This window comes from Chelonoidis abingdonii, chromosome 5 (assembly GCF_003597395.2).
Source record: "Chelonoidis abingdonii isolate Lonesome George chromosome 5, CheloAbing_2.0, whole genome shotgun sequence".
Taxonomy (NCBI): domain Eukaryota; kingdom Metazoa; phylum Chordata; order Testudines; family Testudinidae; genus Chelonoidis; species Chelonoidis abingdonii.
In genome coordinates, this window is record NC_133773.1 from 64,878,589 (window position 1) to 64,900,076 (window position 21,488).

At 38.1% G+C, this 21,488-nt stretch overlaps 1 protein-coding gene across 3 annotated transcripts in view; it reads left to right on the top strand.

Annotated features, from left to right (window-relative positions):
• Positions 1-21,488, top strand: part of GLRB (glycine receptor beta) — a 74,159-nt gene that overhangs the window by 36,255 nt on the left and 16,416 nt on the right. For 2 of the 3 annotated variants that reach the window (XM_075066345.1, XM_075066346.1), the window contains exons 5-8: positions 2,392-2,621; positions 4,625-4,707; positions 12,933-13,073; positions 16,971-17,123. In XM_075066345.1, the coding sequence (XP_074922446.1) occupies positions 2,392-2,621; positions 4,625-4,707; positions 12,933-13,073; positions 16,971-17,123 (607 nt within the window). The remainder of the gene's footprint in view (positions 1-2,391; positions 2,622-4,624; positions 4,708-12,932; positions 13,074-16,970; positions 17,124-21,488) is intronic. The other variant, XM_075066347.1, reaches the window with a different exon arrangement.

The following is a 21,488-nucleotide window of genomic DNA, read 5'->3' on the forward strand; positions in this document are numbered from 1 at the left end:
TGTGAAATGTGGTTCTTGTTTGCTTAAGATATGCAACTCAGAAATGTGTTAATATGTATTAGTGTGAGGTCAATGATCTCCCTGAGAGCCAGTTTTGTCACTTACGCAGTCTTAAAGTAAATGTTTGGTCCATAAATGAGACACATAGAAAGGTGACCATGCCAAAAGCAGAAGGATGTGTAGTGTACAAATTGTTAATTTTCCAGGCACCTGAAGATATGAGTAAGCCCAGTGGAAGAATGTAAAGAAATGTAATATCAATGTACAGTTGATCACACTTATACCCATGTTTGTTACCCATGATGAGCGAAGGTAAATTTGATTATTGATAAAGCACAGGTGGTAATGATTGGGAACTCCCTACTATAGTAAGTCATTTTGGTAGTTTTTCTGAGTGCCAGGGTGAGAAGCATTCTCTTATGAACATAAAAGTTGAGGAATATTCAATAGCTTAGTCCTTGTTGGACCCAATGACATTAGCAGAAGTAGTGTGAAAGACTTGCATTTAAATTTGGAATTTGGTTTAGGAAAGGGAAGTCTAAATTTTAAAACTTTTTCATTTGTCACAGTCTGTTCCAATCTTCTGATCACTCCCCTCTCTGGCCCCATCCCACTGTTTGGATTCATATTCAGTAGTCAGTAAATGCCCAGGCCAACTATTTGGTATCAGGTCAAATACGAATAACCTACATTCATCACACCCGTATGCGTGCATCCTATATTGCATTGGCTTCTCTTATCGCCATATTGCATTATTAACACTTTCTCTGTCTGCGTTACTGCTTTTCAGGTTTTTCCCTCAGACTGAATGTCTGCTTTGGGATTATTTTCCCCCAGAGATATTAACCTGCTTTTTTTCAAGATGAATCTAAATTGTGTTTTTTGCTTATTTTTTAAATCCCTTTAAGTCCCTTTTGTATTATATCTCTGTCCTCACTGATGTTTGAAACTCCTCCCAGTTTCCTACAGGACTGCAATTTCATCTGTGAATTTCATTAGTATGACATTATTTCCTCTCCTGTATCACTCAGGAAGATTTCATTTAAACAAACCGGATGTAACACACATACCTGTGGTAATTCATTGGATTCCTCCCCCAGCTCAGTCCTGCTATTTTCAGTTATCATTAGCTTAGTCATTCAGCAGGAATTGATTTGAGAATATATTTTAGGAGACACAGTATCAAATACTTTATTGGGGCCTAAATACCCTGTCATATATCTACTATTTTCCTTAATCCAGTTTTGTGACCCTTTCTCAAAAAAAAAAAAAAAAAGGCAATCAAGTTTGTCTGGCAAGATCTTTCCTTTATTAAATCCTCACTGCGTATTAACCATGGTTCCACTATCTAAATCCATGATTCTTAAATATATGCCAAAAGTTAGGCTCCTCAATCCATATTCAAACATCTAACTAAATAAGGATCTCTTCTGAAGCCCTTTGAAGTCACTGAGAATCTTTCCAATGACGTCAGTGGACTTTGGATCAAGTCCTTAATTACCTGGTTTTTTGAAAGGTGCTGAGCACCCACCAGCTCCCTTGGGAGCTCAGCAGTTTTGAAAATCTGTCCATTTACTTCAAGCTCTGACTTAGAAAAACTTCCCTGTTAAAGACAGTATGTAAGCACATGGACTACAATATAAACATTTAATAATAATAGTAAAAGCCCCTTTTGATGTCAATGGACTTAAACATGCTTAAAATTAAGGACACACATAGGTGCTGTCCTAAGACAATTTCAATGGGGTTGCTCAAGTACTTAAAGTTAAGCGTGCATGTAAGTGTTTGCAGTGGACTGACACCAAACTTTTGAACCATGTTTCATTTTTCTTTTCTTTGTTGTTTATTCTGTGGGTCCTTAGTATTACTTCTCTGCTGTATTTTCTTCTTTGACAATGTAATGCCATATTGTTAACATGCCATCTAACCAACTGGAGCATGTGCTGCAGTTTACACTTACCAGGTCGTTGATGTAAATGTGAAATACACATGGGCCCTGCCTGATACCCTGTTGCCTGAAATACATATATATTGTAGAAATGAGACCACATTCTGTCCTCATTTACACACATGTGGCACCATTGGTGTCATTGGGGCCGCACAGATGTGAGTGAGAGCAGAATTTGACCCATATTATTTTAATTTTAACATGGCTAATCTTGAGAAACAAAGCATTTATGTAACCTAACTTTATGTATCTTGTAGCTAATTCCTTTAAAACCAAGAAGATTGGGTGCTGAAGAATGATCAGCTGTATCCATTAGAGGAAAAGCACAAAAACTAAATAGATATTTTTTCATTTTAGAGTCTGCATGGTTTTTTTTGTTTTTGTTTTTCTGTTTTGTTGTTTTGTGGTTAGATTAATGTACACTTGAAAATTTTTCTCATCAGGATTACAGAGTTAACATCTTCCTAAGACAAAAGTGGAATGACCCCAGACTTAAATTGCCCAATGACTGGAGGGGTTCAGATACACTGACAGTGGATCCTACAATGTTCAAATGTCTGTGGAAACCAGACTTGTTCTTTGCAAATGAAAAGAACGCCAACTTCCATGATGTCACTCAAGAAAATATTCTTCTATTTATATTTCGGGATGGAGATGTTCTAGTCAGTATGAGGTATTGTGTTATTTTTAAATGTAAATATTTACTATTGGTTTTATTTAAATTTTCAATAAGTTATTTGGTGTAGGACATACATCTCACTTTGCAGGTTAGTAATATGTATAATTTACAAAGATAATCATTGGTAGAACTTTCAGCTGATATTGATATTAAAAATGCATAAAAATAAATCAGAGTGAATTCTTATAAAACTACAGATTCTAAAGCATATTGATTGATATTTTGGCTAGTGTGAAAGATTCTGAAGCTTAGGTATGTATTAGATCATTTTAAGATATCAAATGTAGGTAAAATAAGATTTTACAAAATGGAATATAAATCTTAGTGAGATAGTTGGCCAAGTTCAGCAGAAGCCTGTGTGAAACTGACAATAATTAGGGTCTTTCAGAGTAAGTGATACAATTTTCAGACCACATTAGATGCCCCCTAAATTAATAAGAATTTGATTTTATAGCTACTAACAATTGCTGCAGCCAGAGGCAGAAAATGGAAAAAAACCTGCATGTAGGGGATTGTCCATTGGTCTGTAAATGTAGCAGGAAAATACTGATTAGGGTCAGTGTAATACTGGATATAAGTTTTTTTTCAGTGGATCCAAATTTTTTTTACTAGAAGACTATCTTACAAATACAATTAAACTTTTTTATTGAGGATTCAGTTAGTGGTAAAAGACACACAACAGAAATAATGTGCCATAGTATAGTTAAATACAGAGGCTTGCAACCTTATTAAAACTACTGACCAATGGGGGGAACCCCCGCCCTCCCACATACAAACTACCTGGCAGGACTGCTCTTGTGTGGGTTTCACCTGGCATCAGTGGTCCTGGGTTCTACAAACCTGAGGGTGGATATGGGAGCAATGCCCCCTTTATTCCCTCAGGCCTGTCTGGAGACCCTGGCTGCAAGTCAGAGTCCCAACCCATTCCTCTCCTCCACACAAGAGGTAGAAGAGATGAGAGACATATGCTGCACGAGACATAGAGGCAAGCCCATAACTATGCAGTGTTGTGCATGAGGCCCATTCCCCAGCAGCCCATTGGGGTTATAGAGGCATCACTTCAAAAGTTGCAATGATTGTAATTTAAATTCCCCAGGTAAACCTTTCAGATGCCGGATGGAAGGTGAAAAAACCCACAGAGCAGTTTGCCATTTTTCCATATGGGAAAACAAAAATCCCTTCCAGACCCCAAACAAAATTTGGCAATCAGCCTCGTCCCTGGCATCATGAAATCCAGCTCTACACAAAAGTGGGCCTGGAAAAGAGCTTAAACTGGCTACTTGCCAACAGCAAGCAGAAACAATCCTCCCCTAGTCCAGCAGGTGAGAGCCAATCAGCTGGCTTATCTTGACCCTCTACTGCTGTTCAGTGGAGCAGGAGCAGACGGGTCCTCCCCCTTTTCCTCCACAGCCTGATGGGGGAGAGGGAATGAGAAAGAGGCAATACCCTCCCCACAATGTAGTACTTCCCCAACTGCTCTCACTTGAGATTTTCCCCCTCCCACTACCTAGGATGAGGGGAGATGTCCTCCCAGATAGGGTTACCAGATAGCAACTGTGGGGAAAAAAGGGACAGGGGTGGGAGGTAATAGGTGCCTGTATAAGAAAAAGTCTCCAAAAAATGGGACTGTCCCTTTTAAAAACAGGACATCTGGTCACCCTACTCTCGGATCCATCAAAGACACATCCTGACTAGTGAGTTGAGCTTTTTTTCCCTCAAAATTTTATCCATTAAAACCTTACTGCACTATTTTTTAAACCATACAGAATTTAGCTGACAAAATACATGAATAAATTTTAAATTATGTTTGTTCGATACCTTAGTATTTTGGAATCGGACTCTGTGACAAGAGAAAATTATTGAGGCTCTACTCTATACATTCTTCTTGGTTTTGTACTTCTTTAAATTTAAAGCTATAGATATAGATATATCTTAATAGACTTTGTTACTTACAAAACAGTTCAAATTGTGTCTAAGATCTATTTTTCCATTTTCAGATTATCCGTTACTCTGTCATGCCCTTTGGACTTGACCTTGTTTCCTATGGATACACAGCGTTGCAAGATGCAATTGGAGAGCTGTATGTAAATCAGTCTCTGCTTAAAAACAGTTACCTTCTAGGCAGGCCTGAAAATCAAACAAGAAATATATTACATATGTTGTTTAGTGTAAACATTTCTTAATGAATTTTAAAATTAATATTCCGTAATCATTACAAATTTAAATATGGTTCTTTCCTACATAAATTTCTAATTTTATGGCACTATATCTTCTATTTTTAGTTTTTTGCTAGCAAACACATAATGACACTGTTTAGCATTTCTGAAGACATTTAAAATGTATTGGGTAAAATCAGGACATAAATATCATTTGGAAAAATGAATTAGTAGTTCCCTCAGGTAGTTTTACGTTGCATGACAACCACTTCCTCTGCAGAATATTTTGGGATAAATTAGCTCTTGTATTATTGAGTGTAAATCTACCAAATTAAATAGGTCTGCCCCTGTTTATAATAAGTTTGAATTAGGTTTTATACGTTTAATTAATACTGGGCTCAATCCTACAGTGCTTTGAATCCCAAAACCCTTGATATCATTAGCAGCATTATAGATATCATATTTACTCAAGTAAGAAGTATTCATGAACAGTTTTCTCCACTTTATTAGAAACACTGACCTTTCTTTAATAGCAGACCTGCTAAATTCAAACTGGTGAGGAGGAGGAATTGATTATCACCCTCTCCCTTGAGTGATAGTGTGATTTAAGCTTTTGCCCTTTTTTATTCTACTTGCAACAGTAAGAAGTTAGCTCATGGCATAACTACCTGTATTCCCTTCCAATTCCAGCAGTGGGGATGCTTTCTTGTTTCACTTATTTGTTACCTATAAGATGTTTTGTTTTACTTAATTACTTGACTAATGGAACGTCTAAAACCAAATTGTTTCTTACATAGTGTCAGTCTTTTTTTTAAAAAGGTCACCATCTGGAAAAAAAATCATGAAATTCACTAAATTAAATGGATTTGACTATGTGCTTATGCTCTTGAATTCTAGAGCAATGTTATTAATGTGTCCCTGATGGAAGGTCTCTGGATGCATTTTTCCCAATGGTATACATTTAAGCATTATTCTGACCTCAGATTGAATACACACATGTCACAAAATATTGGCATAATATGTGTATTTTAAAAAAAGCTCCCGCCTCCATGTTAAACTGTAGCTCTAACAATCTGCTAGAACCGCTATGTATCTCAGCTAAACTTTTGATTAAACATACCAAAATGGGGCACAGTTACTAAAAATGATGTAATAACGCCACGAACTGCATACATAGAAACATCACAGTGATTGGAAAAAACTTTAAAATGGTATTGGGGATCATATGAACCCTTGATTCCAGTCACCTAGGTGCATATCACTTGAGCTAATGGAAAATGGCTGGTAGCTAGAGAAGGATTACAGTTAAGAGCTCTGTTTCAGTGGACTAGCCACTAGATGAGCAGAGAGCTATATATAGTAGGTCTTTATTTACATACAGACTCTCAGGCTTTAAGGATTTAATGAGTGATGGGTTTGTTTTTTAGATACATCTTCTGAACAATAAATCCCACCCAGGCTGTACTTTAGATCATAAAGATCAAATGTTTTAAAGTAGTAATAATTAAATATTGTCCTGGCTTTGGATTTGGATTCTTGGATGGGTTTATCACTTGCTGTTTTGAAAGTTTAAAAATTATGGGCCAAATTCTCTTCTCTTCTTCTCATTCTACTCAGGTGACACAAAGGAATCTGGCCATAGTGGAGTAACTGGGAATGCCCCAGTGTAATGAGGGCACTCATCATTCCCTGCAAACCCAGCTCAAGGAAGTGCAGTCAGAAAGAAACTCTGGTTATCTCTCAAGTTCCTTTGAGCAGAGGCACACCTGTCCTTAATCCTCTGATCCCAACCAGGAACTTACCTGCTAAGACCCTGGAGCTCCTTTTATCTGACCTGCTGGGTTCTTATTGGCTTCTTCCATGAGGCTTGTCGAGGCAGGCCTGGAGGACCCACCTTTGCTGCTGCTTTCCTGTCACTTCTCTGCTTTCTGGGGTGGGGTACAGTAGAACCGCTGGGCCTCTGTTAGGTAGCTGCAAAGGCCAGGTATGCCCTGTCACACCCCGCTAAGGAGGATCTCTCAGCAGGAATGAAGTCAGCAGATCTGGCTCCTTTGCTGACTTTCTCCTTATCTCTGTGTGGAGGACAAGGAAAGGCACTTTGTGTGCAGTTCCACTCCACCAATTCTTAACTGGCAGGTGATAACTTACACAGCTGGCATTTGGCAGCTGTACTTCAGAATAGGGGAGCCATAACCAGATCTCAGCAAAGAGACTCTCTCCTGCAATATTTCTTTCTCTCATTCCAAAGTTTCTAGTAAACTCTATGTAATTTGAGATAGTAATTACACTACATAGTCTGAGTTGGAGAGGCTTTGAACACCCATAGCTTCTGCTGACAATAATGGAAGTTGTGGACATTCTCTCAGAACCAAGCCCTATACTGTGTTTTTTAGGGGGGCTGGTGGTGGTTTTTTTCCTGACAACTTGCTTCTGTAAAAGCATTCTCCATTGCTTACACCTTGAGAACCGCTGGCATAATGATGAATACAGAGCCCTTAAGAGATGTAAGAAGGTGACTGGCTCTTTAAGGGGAGAAGGGTCCAGCCTCACCTGTAACACACATAGTTTACCTCTCCATATGGAGAAAATGTTTGAAGTCATGTGGCAGGCAAGTCTTATGACTAAATCAGGGTTTCTGGGATGGGGTAAAACAAAACCCCTGGAGAGCCAGCGGGGAGAGAAAGAAAGACTTATGTTGAAAGTCCTGGTAGTTGCTGCTTGATAGAGAGCAGGAAGAGACTCTCCCTAGTTCGCCAGCAGCAGGTTTGGGGGTGCACATCAGCAGAGCCCAGGAGTCAGTGAGGATGGATAGAGTGTGGAGAATAAGTCTGCTAGAGAAGAGCTTCAGCAGGGATAGGACTAAGAAACCTGCACCAACAGTTGAGCCAGCCAGAAAGACTGGGTAAGGGTTCTTGTTTCCTTGGAAACTTTGTTAATAAACCCAGACCCCAAGAAGGGCTGTTATTTGACACATAAAAGCTTATTTTAACATTACTGGAAAGCCCAAGGGTGGGAACTGAGACAGACCAGGTAGGTATGAATATGTTTTCCTCTCAACTGTTAAGATGCTGTTTTATTATTCTGCAGTCTCCTAAGACAATTGAAATCCTCACTTAGTCCAGAAGAGTATCATAGAATATCAGGGTGGTAAGGGGCCTCAGGAGGTCATCTAGTCAAAGGGGGACTAATCCCCAGGCAGACTTTTTCCCCCAAATTGCCCCCTCAAAGATTGAACTCATAACCCTAGATTTAGCAGACCAATGCTCAAACCACTGAGCTATTCCTCCCCACACCACTTCACTTACCTGACTCCTTTTTACTCTTCCCATTAGTAGTTATCAAGCATTTGTAACATCATTGTAACACAAAATTTCATTAATACATAACAGCCCCACAACCACCAACTCCATAGTCTATCTGCCTTTACCGCTAGTCTTCCCCAAAAATCTATAGCTGTTCTGTTCCTACCACATCTGGCTGCACCAACGTTCTCTTGGGAAAGTAAAATGCCTCTGTCTTGATCTCCCTACCACCTCTGGTCTCCCTGTGTCTGTAAGAAAATAGCAGAAATGGCGGGGGGGTTAGAAACAGGTGATGAAAATTAGAAACTGAAGAGAAGAGAAACTGAAAAGACTGGCATTGCTTAGTTTAGAGGGAGATGAATAGAGTATATAGTAGTTCAGAGAAGGTAAATTAAATGATTCTCTTATCCTCTCTCATAATTCAAGGACAAGAGGACATTTATTGTAGTTGAAAAGCAGCAAATTTAAAATTGATAATAGGTAATACAATTTTATTTAAAATAGAATTAACCTTTGAAACTCATTTCCACAAGATGTTGGTGAGACAGAGCCTGGTGGGCTTCAGAAAAGGAATATCTACAGTTACATTTAAGATTCTAAAAAACAAGGGATATAAACCCTCCTGCATCATGGGATAAGTCAAACTTTGCGTGGTGGGTTTAGGAAAAATTTCCCCAATGAGCAGGTTATGCCATAATTGTCAGCTATAGAGTTTTATGCTCCTTCCTCTGAAGCGTGTGGTCTGGCCAGTGTTAGAGACTGGATACTGGACTAGATTGACTGGTGTCCTGATCTGGTATGGTAGGTCTTAATTTCTAACTCAGCTCGCTCCATTCAGGATGACTTCTAGCTTTAGCGCCCTGTATTGCCATCTTCATTTTACTATGTAGCATTTTCACTACTGCACTAAAAATTCCATAATTGATAAGAAATCTGTTTTTGATCCCAATATTCCCAACAGCTGTTACCACCTTCACAAGTTACACTCATTCTATAAAGTGTTGGTAAGATTAACTTTCTCAAATTACTTTACTGCTCACCTCCTTTTGATCCAGCCCTGTATGTCTTCAACCTCCTCCATGGCAGGAAACTGCTTTGCTTGGACTGTTCAGTTACCTCTTCCACTTTGCTAAAGATAACTCCTTGTGCTATTTATTCTTAATCTCAGTGCAGCATATGACATCAATGTCAAGAAATATACTCTTTGACTGATCTGAACACTAAATAGGTATGAATCTCTCCTCACCAAGTTTGGCTACTATATCTCTAATGACCATTTCTTTGTCTCTAGTTTCAGAGTGGTAGCCATGTTAGTCTGTATCAACAAAAACAACGAGGAGTCCTTGTGGCACCTTAGAGACTAACAGATTTATTTGGGCATAAATAAGCTTTTGTGGGCTAGAACCCACCTCATCAGATTTATGAAGTGAAAAATACAGGAGCAGGTATAAATACATGAAAGGATGGGGGTTGTTTTACCAAATGTGAGGTCAGTCTTATAAGATAAATCAATTAACAGCAGGATACCAAGGGAGGAAAAATCTGTTTCTTCACTTCACCCTGGACATTGCAGGTTTAAGAACGCTTGATAGAGATTCTGTAGGTGTTTTGTCTCGGTTACCTACATGCCTCCAGCTTTCATCCAGACCACATCACGTGATCATTGTCTACAGCCAAGCTCTAAGATACAACTGCATTTGCTCCAATCCCTCAGACAGACAAACACCTATAGAATTTCTGTCAAGCGTTCTTAATGGCAGAGGGACATACCCTCCTGGTGAAGTGAAGAAACGGATTGACAGAGCCAGAAGGGTACTACAAGAGAGGTCCAACAAAGAAAGTAACAGAATGACACTAGCTGTCACCTATAGCCCCCAACTAAAAGCTCTCCAGTGCATCATTAAGGATCTACAACCTATCCTGAAGGACAATCCCTCACTCTCACAGACCTTTGGAGACAGACCAGTCCTTGCCTACAGACAGCCCCCAAACCTGAAGCAAATATTCACTCACCAGCAACTACACACCACACAACAAAAACACCAACCCAGGAACCAAATCCTGCTACAAACCCCGGTGCCAACTCTATCCACCTATCTATTCAAGGGACATAATCATAGGACCTAACCACATCAGCCACACCATCTGCGGCTTATTCACCTGCACATCTACCAATGTGATATATGCCATCATGTGCCAGCAATGCCCCTCTGCCATGTACATTGGCCAAACTGAACAACCTCTATGCAAAAGAATAAATGGACACAAATCTGACATCAGGAATCATAACATTCAAAAACCAGTAGGAGAACACTTCAGTCTCTCTGGTCACTCAATAACAGACCTAAAAGTGGCAATTCTTCAACAAAACAAACTTCCAAAACCAAATTCCCAACGTGAAGCTGCAGAACTGGAATTAATTTACAAACTCGATACCGTCAGATTAGGCCTGAGTAAAGACTGGGAGTAGTTGGGTCACTATACTAATTTCTCCCTACTGTTACTCAGACCTTCTTGTCAACTGTCTGTAATGGGCCACTCTCTTACCACCTCAAAAGTTATTTTTCCTCCCTTGGTATCCTGCTGTTAATTGATTTACCTCATTAGACTGACCTCACACTTGGTAAAGCAACCCCCATCCTGTTATGTATTTAGACCTGCTCCTGTATTGTTCACTTCATGCATTTGATTAAATGGGTTCTAACCCACGAACGCTTATGCCCAAATAAATTTGTTAGTCTCTAAGGTGTCACAAGGACTCCTCGTTGTTTTTGTCTCTAGTGATGACCGTGCCTTGGATTCTAAACCATTCTGCTCTAGTCTCCCAAAAGCTCTCTGCTTCCTTTGCCTCCTCTTCTTTACACTAAAAATTTGACAATTTAAGCACAACTATCACTTTTATGCCAGTGACATCTAACTCTGTCTGTCCTTTTAACTCTTTCATTTACCTTTCCCTCAGCTCTCTCCCAGTCTCTCTGAAGCATATAAATCCTTGATGTGATGTTAAATTAAATGTTAGAAAGAGACAGGTCTCCTCCACCTTTGCAAGAGAAGTATCCTCAGCCATGTCTCTAAGACATGCATTTCCTTTGTCGCCTCTGACCTTCCTGGCACTTCACAGGGCTATAATCTTGGAGTTATCCCTGACTCCAAAATCTTCACTGCAGCTTTCATTACTATCTTTTACTAGTCCACCTCTGCAATGTAGTCCGCGGCTTCCTCAGCATTCACACAAAGAACTGCTTTTTTGTGAATTAGTTACTTCATGCCTTGATTTTTACAACACATTTCCTGCAAGGCCTCTTAGAAATCCTCCTATTCAAACTCCAGTCTGCTGGGAGTGCTGCCACCTCTCTCATACCTTTCACCTTTGTCCTGAAAGACCTTTACTGACTTCCCAGCCACTTGAAAATTGACACATACTAAGTATCCTTCATGACTGTGCCCGTAACTGCCTCTGGTCTCCCGTCTCTTTACTCTTCTGCTCTGCTAATTGAGGTATCCTCTTAGACTTGCATTCTCCCTCTACTCTGATTCTTTGCTGCATCATCAGCTACCCTGACCATATGCTTGCCTCCCACTCCCTCACTAATTCTTTATCTGCAGTTATTGTTAATAATCCTAAACACTTCTCACTGTCTACTAAGCACACCCTCTGTACTCCCCCCACTTGACTATAACAGTTTTGTTGTAATTTGCTGTGCATATTGAGGATGTGAGATACATTTATTAAGGGTGTATTAAAATTATTTTCATGATATAGCTTTTATGACACAAATGTGGAGGTAGATAATAAGTATTAAGTTTTGAGACGTTTTAGAGGGACATTCACATTTTAGTTTTTTATCACAGATATTTTTCAAATGTGAAAGTCATCTGCCTAATTCTCACCCTCTGAATGGAACTGCTCTTTAAGCATTTCTTAAACATTTGCATTCTTAGAAAAAAATTACATTGCATTCTCAGTCTACCCTGTCTATGTTCCCCCGTTCCTCCTACTACTTGTCATGCCCTATCTGGGTTTAACTCCATTTTTAATGAATATCAGGCAGACAGAAAAATAACATGTAAAAATCACGATTGTGACTGCACTTTTAGTTAACAGCCTTTTATGCTCAAACATCATGGGCCTGCTTTTTCCACTGCTTTGCTCTATGTATAAATGCAGTGGTCAAAAGTGATCTGTGTAGGCCCAGATTTAGGCAAGCACTTAAGCATGTGCTTAAGTTTATCTGTATTTAAGAAAGCACTTAAGCAAATGTTTAAATTGAAGTATGTTCTGAAACGGCATTGACTTCAGTAGAATTTAGGCATGTACTTAATGTTAAGCACATGCTTAAGTGTTTTGCTGAAGGGATGCTTTTCTGAATTAGGCCCTTAAGTCTGTCCAAATCAGAAGGGAACACATGAAAGGCCACTTTGTACACATGAAAGGCCCAAGTTCAGAAAGCCACGTAAACACAGTCTTAAATCCCACAGAAGTTGATGGGACTTAAGAACGTGTTTTAAAGTTAAGCATATGTTAATTTTCTTTGCTGAATCAGAATCTAAATGACAATATGATGTTAAAAGTTGTAGGGAATCAGGAACTGTTTTCTCTGTTTCAATACTGAGTGCTAAAATAACACTCTCATTCAGTTTCAGATTTTCAGTAATACAGAGTTCCATCAATTCCTAATTAACAAATAGACAATAAAAATCTAGTTGTGAATCAACTGATCATTTTATGACAGGAAGCAGGAATCAAGAAATGAAAGAAATACATACATGCATATATATAGATATAGATATTTTTGCTGAATTAACTCAGGTGTAAGGTAGCTTTAAATTTTTTTTTTTTCTTGTAGTTGGTTACACAACTGATGATTTACGATTTATCTGGCAATCTGGAGATCCTGTTCAGTTAGAAAAAATTGCTTTGCCCCAGTTTGACATTAAAGAAGAGGATATTGAATATGGTAACTGTACCAAATATTATAAAGGCACAGGTACATAATTCTGTTAACTAATTTATTTGTTAAAGATTTCAATTTGCATTTAGTTATTGTATATTGTTAATGAATAGTTGCATTGATAGTTTTTGTATTGTGAAAGAGGACATTAGTTTTTAACTAATCAGTAATTTAGATGTGAATAACACAATAACAGCCAAATATAATAACCATAAACTTATACAGACATTTGAGATGTTGGTGGTCAGGATAGATGACATCCTTATTTTTGTTTAGATGTCTCTAATCCTCCCATAGCAATTTCATTTCCATTATCCTGATAAGTTTTTATGTGTTGAAAGTGCCTGGGCTTTCCTGGGTGGTCATTCAGCTAGAACTACTCTTTCAAATTGTACTATGGTTGAGTCCTGTTAGTTTTTTTTGTTTGAGCTTGTCAAATTTTATTTCAGAATACTTGAGTATTACTTCAAACTCTTCTTCCTGCAGTTTCTAGCTTTTTTGATAGGGTGCTCTTGAAAGCATGTTTACTATATTAAAAAAAAAACCAAAAACCAAAAACTGTTTACAGGTCCTGTGTTTGTTCTTTTGCAATTTCATGATATTCTGAAATCCAGGCTCTGCTATGTACAATGATTTGTGTAATATGGCTTCTAGCGATTTATTGTCTGTTTCTACTGCCACTGATTTCTGCCAACAATCATAGCTATGAAATTGCTCACATCCAGAAGCAATGACCAGCATTTCTTTTTGAACTGAGCATGTTTTTTGTTGTATTTTGGTCAGTGCTTTTTGAAACATATATTGCTGGCTTGCAGAAAGCTTCCAGCAAAATACAGAAAGAAGAGCTAAGGGGAAGGGAATCTCTGAGGCTCCCCTTGCGATCATCAAGAAATTCTGCTCTGTCAAAGGATAGTGTTTGTTATCCTGCAGGTACTATGGAGTCATACCCTATATCTGGAGAGTTCCCAGGTAATTGTAATAATCGTCAGAGCTAATTTGATCTGAGTCTGAAGTATGTATTGGAACTTGAAATCAGTTGAGCTTTGCATTATTTCAGGTTTCAATGTAAATTTTCCTTGGAACTATTGTCTTAACTACAACAGGAATGATTTCTCAATCCAAGTCTTTGCTAGGTAATCCATTGTCTCTGAGTGATTTACCATGTTAAAATATTATAGAATTACTCTACATCCAGCAAAATTATACAGCTGTAAAAAGTACTATCCAGAGGTGCTAGTCAACAATTCTGTTCACCCCTACTTTCGGATAAGATACCAGTTTATGTAGCAGCTACAGGGGTATTGAATTCTTAAACAATTAAACAACACATTACTCACAAAAGTGCTAATAATTAGACTAAAAAAATTGAATTTCAGCTTCAAATGGCCAGATGGTATTGAAATAAAATAAGGAAGCACCAGATCACAAAAAAGAGGCTGTTCCATCTTATTTGGATGGTGAAAAATGGAATACTTAGGTGAAAAATGGAATACAATTGCTGTGCTGTGCTTGGATGCTGGAAAAATATTTGACAGTTGAGTGGGATTAATTGGGGTTTTGTTTATATTTTGGGGGAGGGAGTAGTGGTGCTCCCTTATGATAGAAAAAGAAGATATTTAATGGTAGATCGTGAATATCTTCGGTGTTCTTCTCTCTTTCTTTCTCATAGGAAAGAAAGAGTTAACATTTAGAACTGGTAAGATTTTCATGAAAGTTTTTGTCAAATTTTGACTCATTTTTGTCAAAAATCATTTTTGTACTAACTCTGTTAATATTCACCTTTGTAATAACTAGGCTTTGGACTTAACACTCCCTTGAGATGACTCTCAGAGGTATTGTTGTAGGTTCTTTGCAGATACAGGCAGGAATTGCTAGGTTCGCATATTGATTTATTTTGAAGGCATATGGTGGAGATCATCTCTTTGCAATACCAAATTAAAGCCAATCTCATGTACTGTCCAAGAGCACCGCATTAATGTACAAACCGGATTTCAAAGCTATGGTTTATGCTGGAAATGAATGACAACTGCAAACATAGTCCCCAACCTTGTTCACTCATTTATGTCAATGGGTGTTTTTAACATTTGTTTCAGTAGAAGTAGGATTGGATCCGTATGTTCTGTACATGTCCAAGCAAAAGCAAATCTGGGGATTACATTTTTATGATAATCATTGCCTGCACTAAAATAGAAGTCCCTGCATTTCTTTTTCTTTGTGTGCCAGACAGAAATTTCTCATGAAAATGCTAAATGGATACCATTATGATAAATGGTGATGGCAAAGAATATTATACTCTGCTTATTGAAAGATGATACAAGGCCATTAGCCAAAGCCAGAATGAATTTGACCTAACGCAAACAGCCGAACACATAAAAGTCATAAATAGTGTGGAAAATAAATAAGAATTTGAAAATATCTGGAAATGATTCACAAACTGCATAGGAAGAATTCCGCAGACTAAAGATCATAAAAGGGGAGAAGAAGAATTAAGAGCATATGGATGTCTTCTACCTACAAAATAATAAGGAAAACTCTTTCTCTTCTGTTTTTGTTTGTACTTGGCTTTGTGATTATTATATATTCAAACAGCTTCAAACTATAAACTCTGTTTTTGTGAGTGTGTGTGTGTGTGTGGTGAACAATTTATTAACGTAACAACATAAAAAAGAATGTATTTCCCTTTTTGCTATTTAAGCTCTATATTTAAGATATACTTGCTTTTCACTAACTTTAGCTACTAACTGGATAGACTAATTTGTATTGTATAAAGCACCTGGGAAAAGTCTTGCTCTGAGATGGTGAGAGTGAAGTTTATGGAGTTATTTTTATACTACCAAATCAGGTGAACATAAGACAATGTTAGTGGAGTTACATGAATTTAAATATGATCAGAATTTGGCTACTGTTTTTACCACCATATTCCTTGATCCCTTCATTCTCTACCAGCAAATATACTGGGCTGAGGAGTTCATTTTTACTCTTTGCTCCAGTCACCTTTCCAGGTAGTCCAGCAGTATGTTTGTGTGATGAAGTTCCATATTTAAATAAGCCTGAGCCTCTTTGCCTAGTTTTTCCTAATTTTAAATGTAGAGATCTTTTTTAAAATTTTGTCCCAACACGAAAAATTATCTGTATTAACTTTCATTGTCATGGCAATTTTCATTAAGCCCTGCTTTAAGTCTCTACTTTTCCAATTTTTTTCTAATCTGAACAAGACTTCATAGTTGTACACCTTATTTTAATAAGCGTTTCCTTCTTTTTTCACAAAATTGATACCGGCTGGGATTTTCACACGAGCTTTAGGGAGATAAGTGCTCTGCTCCCATTTGGCAAAATTCTGCTTTTGGAGACCATGCATCTTCGAGAACAGAATTTTGCCAGTGTGAGTTGGGAAGCCTAACTCTTTTTGGATGCTTGAAAACCCTAGTCTCTGTCCATGCATTATACTTCCTTGGAATACAGTAGAATCCCCTCAGGCCCCCTTTTCTCTCTTTGATTTTGCTTGTCCCTATTTGGCTTCCTGAATATGACCTTTCATATGCCTGCAGGAACACCCACTAGCAGTAAGATATTACTTTACTTTTCTGTGTAGAAAGATCTGTAAATCTAGAGATGGATTTAGCAGCAGGCACTGTGATTTTCTTTGTGTTCTGAAAGGTCAAGTGCAGCAGGCCAGTCATGAGCTACAGCTCTCTTTTTCATTCAGGTTTTGTAAGCTCACATGTGTGCTTCAAACATGTTTTCAGATGAACTATTTGGTTTTGGGGAAAACAATTTGTTTTAAGCCTAATTCATTGAGAGCCTTATTGAAATCATGGGCAGAATTTTGACTGATTTCAACAGGGCAGGATTCTGAGTAATGCTAAGACATTCAAATCTGAAAAGGTCGGCCTGTAAAACATTTGGAACATTAATGTGTTTATTTCTTTAAAGGTTATTACACTTGTGTAGAAGTAATCTTCACTTTAAGAAGACAAGTTGGATTTTACATGATGGGTGTTTATGCTCCTACACTGCTTATTGTTGTTCTGTCGTGGCTGTCATTTTGGATCAATCCTGATGCAAGTGCTGCAAGAGTGCCACTGGGTAACTGACATTTACACTTACTGTCAGAACACACTTAGCACCACTTTACCCTTTTCAGTTGCTTTGATAGCAAAAGATGGGGTATTGAAAGCAACTGCATCCCATTGCATGGTCTTCATTTTCATTGAAACCTTCCCATTTCTAGCCTCTATAAAACACATCTCTTCATCCAGGCTTTTGCTTAATGCCATATCTAGTGTTTAGGCATGGCTTTCCTAGCTCTGCCTTCTAATGTGGTTTTGAGGCAAGGAAGTTGTGATGTATCTACTTTCCATACCTGGAAAAGTTCTCGCTTTTATCTTATACATGTATAGTGTACACCACAGATACAGTGGTGATAGGCACCTTATAGAAACTTGAATACATATATAATATACATGATGGCTAATCAAGATGATTATTAAGGTGTAGAATACCTACCTCTTGCAGCAGTTGTTTGAAGATGAAATAGCAGTAATGTTCTGAAGAGGATTAATGGCCAACGTTATCTGACTGGCTTCTGTCTCATCAGGGCCTTGATTTATCAAAGTACTTTAACCATGTGCTCCATCCTGTTCAGCAAAACATGTAAGAATTTACATTAAGGTTTCCTGTGGACTGAATTCATGCTTAGAAGAGGTAATTCTAGTCTTCAGGGGTGCTGCTGCTTTTGAGAAAAGTCTCATTGATTTGAATGAGAGCAAGATCAGATCCTTCATTTGCTACCAAGCACTAGGGGCATAGAATTAATTAAGAAAAAAAAACTTGACTAATTGGATTGTGCATGATACTCTAATAGATGTTAAGTGAAAATAAAATCTATTTAATATTTGTCTTTTTTCAAAGGAGTATTTTAGCATATCCATCACATGCATATACTTTCTCCTTTCTTTTTTACTTGCTCCTCTAAAAACATGTTTGTCTATGAAACATAGTTTATTTTTAGTTTGATGGCACATGGAGTATATCATGTTCTAACTTTACAGTGTGTACAGCTTTACAAGGATCATGAATATAAAATGTAACAGAGAAATAATGTTTAGATGGAGGAATTTTTATATAGTAGTATAGGGAAAATACATGTTTTTGTGAAATAAAAAAATCTGTTGCAAAAAAGTCTTTTTCATATAGTCATTTCCAATATGATTTAAAACTTGAAATTTTATATTTCATATGCATAAATATTACATCTTTTAAAAGTAATTTAGTAGAAAGGTTGAACTAATTGAACATTTAAATTTATAAGAAGCATGTTGCAGATTGTACAGTATTTGAGGATTATATATATACAATCTTCAGAGTATTTCCTGGTCTCAGAATGAGTATATGTGTCTGGTTTTTTTTTTTTTTAAATGAAATACAGCAACATAATTATGTGGTATTTGGTGTGACCCCAAATGGAAGCAATGGATTGTACATAATTTGCCTACTCCTTGGTCAGGAGGTTGGAGTGAGAGGGAAGATTGAGACTGAAGTCCCCACAAATTACAGGCATTGTGTTTTGCGTATGGCATCAGGACAAACCTAACTTTATAGCAGCATCCTCAAGTTTTGACTTTTTATAGTCTAATGAGATAAAAATTTGGTGTGAAGTGGACTTTACATTATAATCCATATTGAAACAAATCCCAAGTCAAAATGCAAATATAATATGCTTGTAAAATTATACTAATGTTTTTCTTTTGTACGAGGAAAATTGTATTGCGCATGCAGTATTGAGAGAGATCAGAGACAACTAAATCCAACAAAGCAACAATAATAGGTTTTGTTAACTCCATCTGTCTCGACTGACCATGTCACATTTGTACAACCTTTGGAGAAGCAATTGCTCCACACCTTAAAAGATTGCTTCTGGAATAGCTAGCTATAGAGAGCCATAAGAGGAGAGAGTGGTTACTGTCAATTCAGTCTTAAGGAATTGGTTCAAGAAATAAACATAATTGTGCCTAAATTCCATGGGTGGAATTTTCAATAGCATTCAAGTGACTTAGGAACACAAGACACATTGAAAGTCAGTGGGCAAAAGCTGTTTGTTATGTTCACTAATTAGTCAGAAGAATTGACATGTTAGTGTAGGGAATATGTCTGTGTCCAATTACGAATTCCAGTTGGTTTTATGAACTCTATTTGTACTTGCAGCAGTCATTATGAATTAGATCAGGAGTTCTCAACCTTTTTCTTTCTGAGTCCTCCCCCTCACCCAACATGCTATAAAACAACTCCACAGCCCACGTGTGCCACAACAACTAGTTTTCTGCATATAAAAGCTGGGGTGGGGGATAGCGAGCAGTGTAATTGCCTGAGGCCCACAGGAAGATAGGTTGCTCAGGCTTCAATTTCAGTCCCAGGTGGAAGGACTTAGGGCCCCAAGCTTTAGCCCCATGCAGGGGGACTTCAGCTTTCTGCCCTGGGCCCCAGTGAGTCTAACACTGGCCCTGCTTGACGGACCCCCTGAAACCTGCTTGTGGCACCCCAGGGAGCATCGGACCCCTAGTTGAGAACCACTGAATTAGATCATCCATTTGGTAGCAGGAACCTGGCAAGCAGTGAGGTGCTATGTCTGGAAAGGTGTGCCACAGAAGTCAAGTTGTCATCAGTATTGAATGACTCTCACTTGCTTGAACAATGAGGTTTCTGCCTTTGACTGGACTGTGTCTTCACAAAAACCTGTTTGGAGAGGAGGGGACTGGAATCCACACCAGCTCGATCACGTGACTAGACTAGAAGAGCTGTGTTTTTTCTTTAGCTGACCAAAGGCGGGCAGACTATATAAAAGAGGGCTTCTGCAAGCCAAGGGGAGACTTTTCATCACCAAGAGCACATGACTTAGCAGGAGGATGTTGAAAAAAATGGTTGTCTTCGCCTTCTCTAAAGATTTGGATCAAATCCAGCGAGTCCCAAAAGAGGGTCAGATTAGATTAAATTGGATTGCATTCGAGAGTTTGTTTTCAATAGATCTCTAATGCTCTTATGCTTTCTAAGAGTAAAGTCTGTTTAAGAAATTCCTTTGCTAAACTGTGCGCCTTACTTTACTAGTATGTGGTGCCCATTGGGTGTAACTAGGGAAATCAGAGCTCCGCCAGCCAGATTATTCTTGGGGGAGAATGAGTCTAAACTACTGGGGGCTCAGGAGGGCTATGGCACTGGTTCCTGGGCCTAAGCATCCAGGGTTCAGGGTCTCACTGCCCAAAAGGGGTGTCACATATGGGGTCTGCAGCTGGGGAGAGCACTTGAGAGCCAGAACTTGGAACAGTGACTAATCACTACTCAGACTCAGGAGGCTTAGCAGCACATGGGATTCAGTAGGTTGATCTCAGCACAACCTGCTGGTATCCATCAAACGAGCAGGACTGGACAAAATTTGCAGATGACATAAGGTTATTTATGTTAGTTAAAACTAAAGAAGACTGAAGAATTGCAGAGAAATCTAATAAAGCTACATAAATTGGCAGTACATTTTATTGACAAATGCCAGGTAATACACATTGAAAGGAAGAATTTGAACTTCTCACATGCCTGGATTCTAAATTAACTCTAACTACTCAGAGAGACCTGGGGGTTGCTGTGTATGACATTTCCTCTGCAGCAGTTATCAAAAAGAAAAAGAAAAAAAAGTTAGGATGTATAGAGAATAAGAGAGAAAATAATGATGAAACTATTTTAATGTCATTACACAAATCAGTGATATGCCTCACCATGAATTCTGCTAGTTCTGGTCACCCTATCTCATATAAAATTTAACAGAAATACAGAGAAAGGCCACAAAATAATTAGAGACATGTAAAGACTTCCATTTGAAGAGAGACTGTGACAAGATTAGATCTGTTAATTTAAAGAGATTAATAAGAGGGAACATGATAGAAGTCTACAAAATAAACAGTGTCACAAGGAAGGCAAATCAGGTGCGTCTGTGTACCTTTTCTCAGATAAGAACAAAGAGGAGACCAATGGTTTTTAAAGGTAGTATGTTTAAAACAGATAGGAAATACTGTTTTATATAATTAACCTGTGGAACTCATTGCCAGAAAATAACATTGAGGCTGAGAAGCTAGAATTAAAAGGATTAAAATTAAGGATTGAAAAAGGAATTATTGACTACTTCCCAGTCCAGCAAAATACATGCTTAAGTGCTCTGCTGGATTAGCAACCTAATGAAAACACCCGCCATTGCCTCAGATAGAAATTTAAAAAATAAGAGCTATAAATCATCATTCTTAGGGCCATAAGCCAACTGCTAGCTGACAGAGGTTAAGAAACTTCTATGAACTGCTTATTCCATTACTGTCCACCAAGGGCTGTTTTACACATCCCTCTAAAACGGAAGTAGGATATGTGGAAAACAGGTCTGATCCAGTATGGCAATTCTTAGTACCTGTGTTTCGTCAA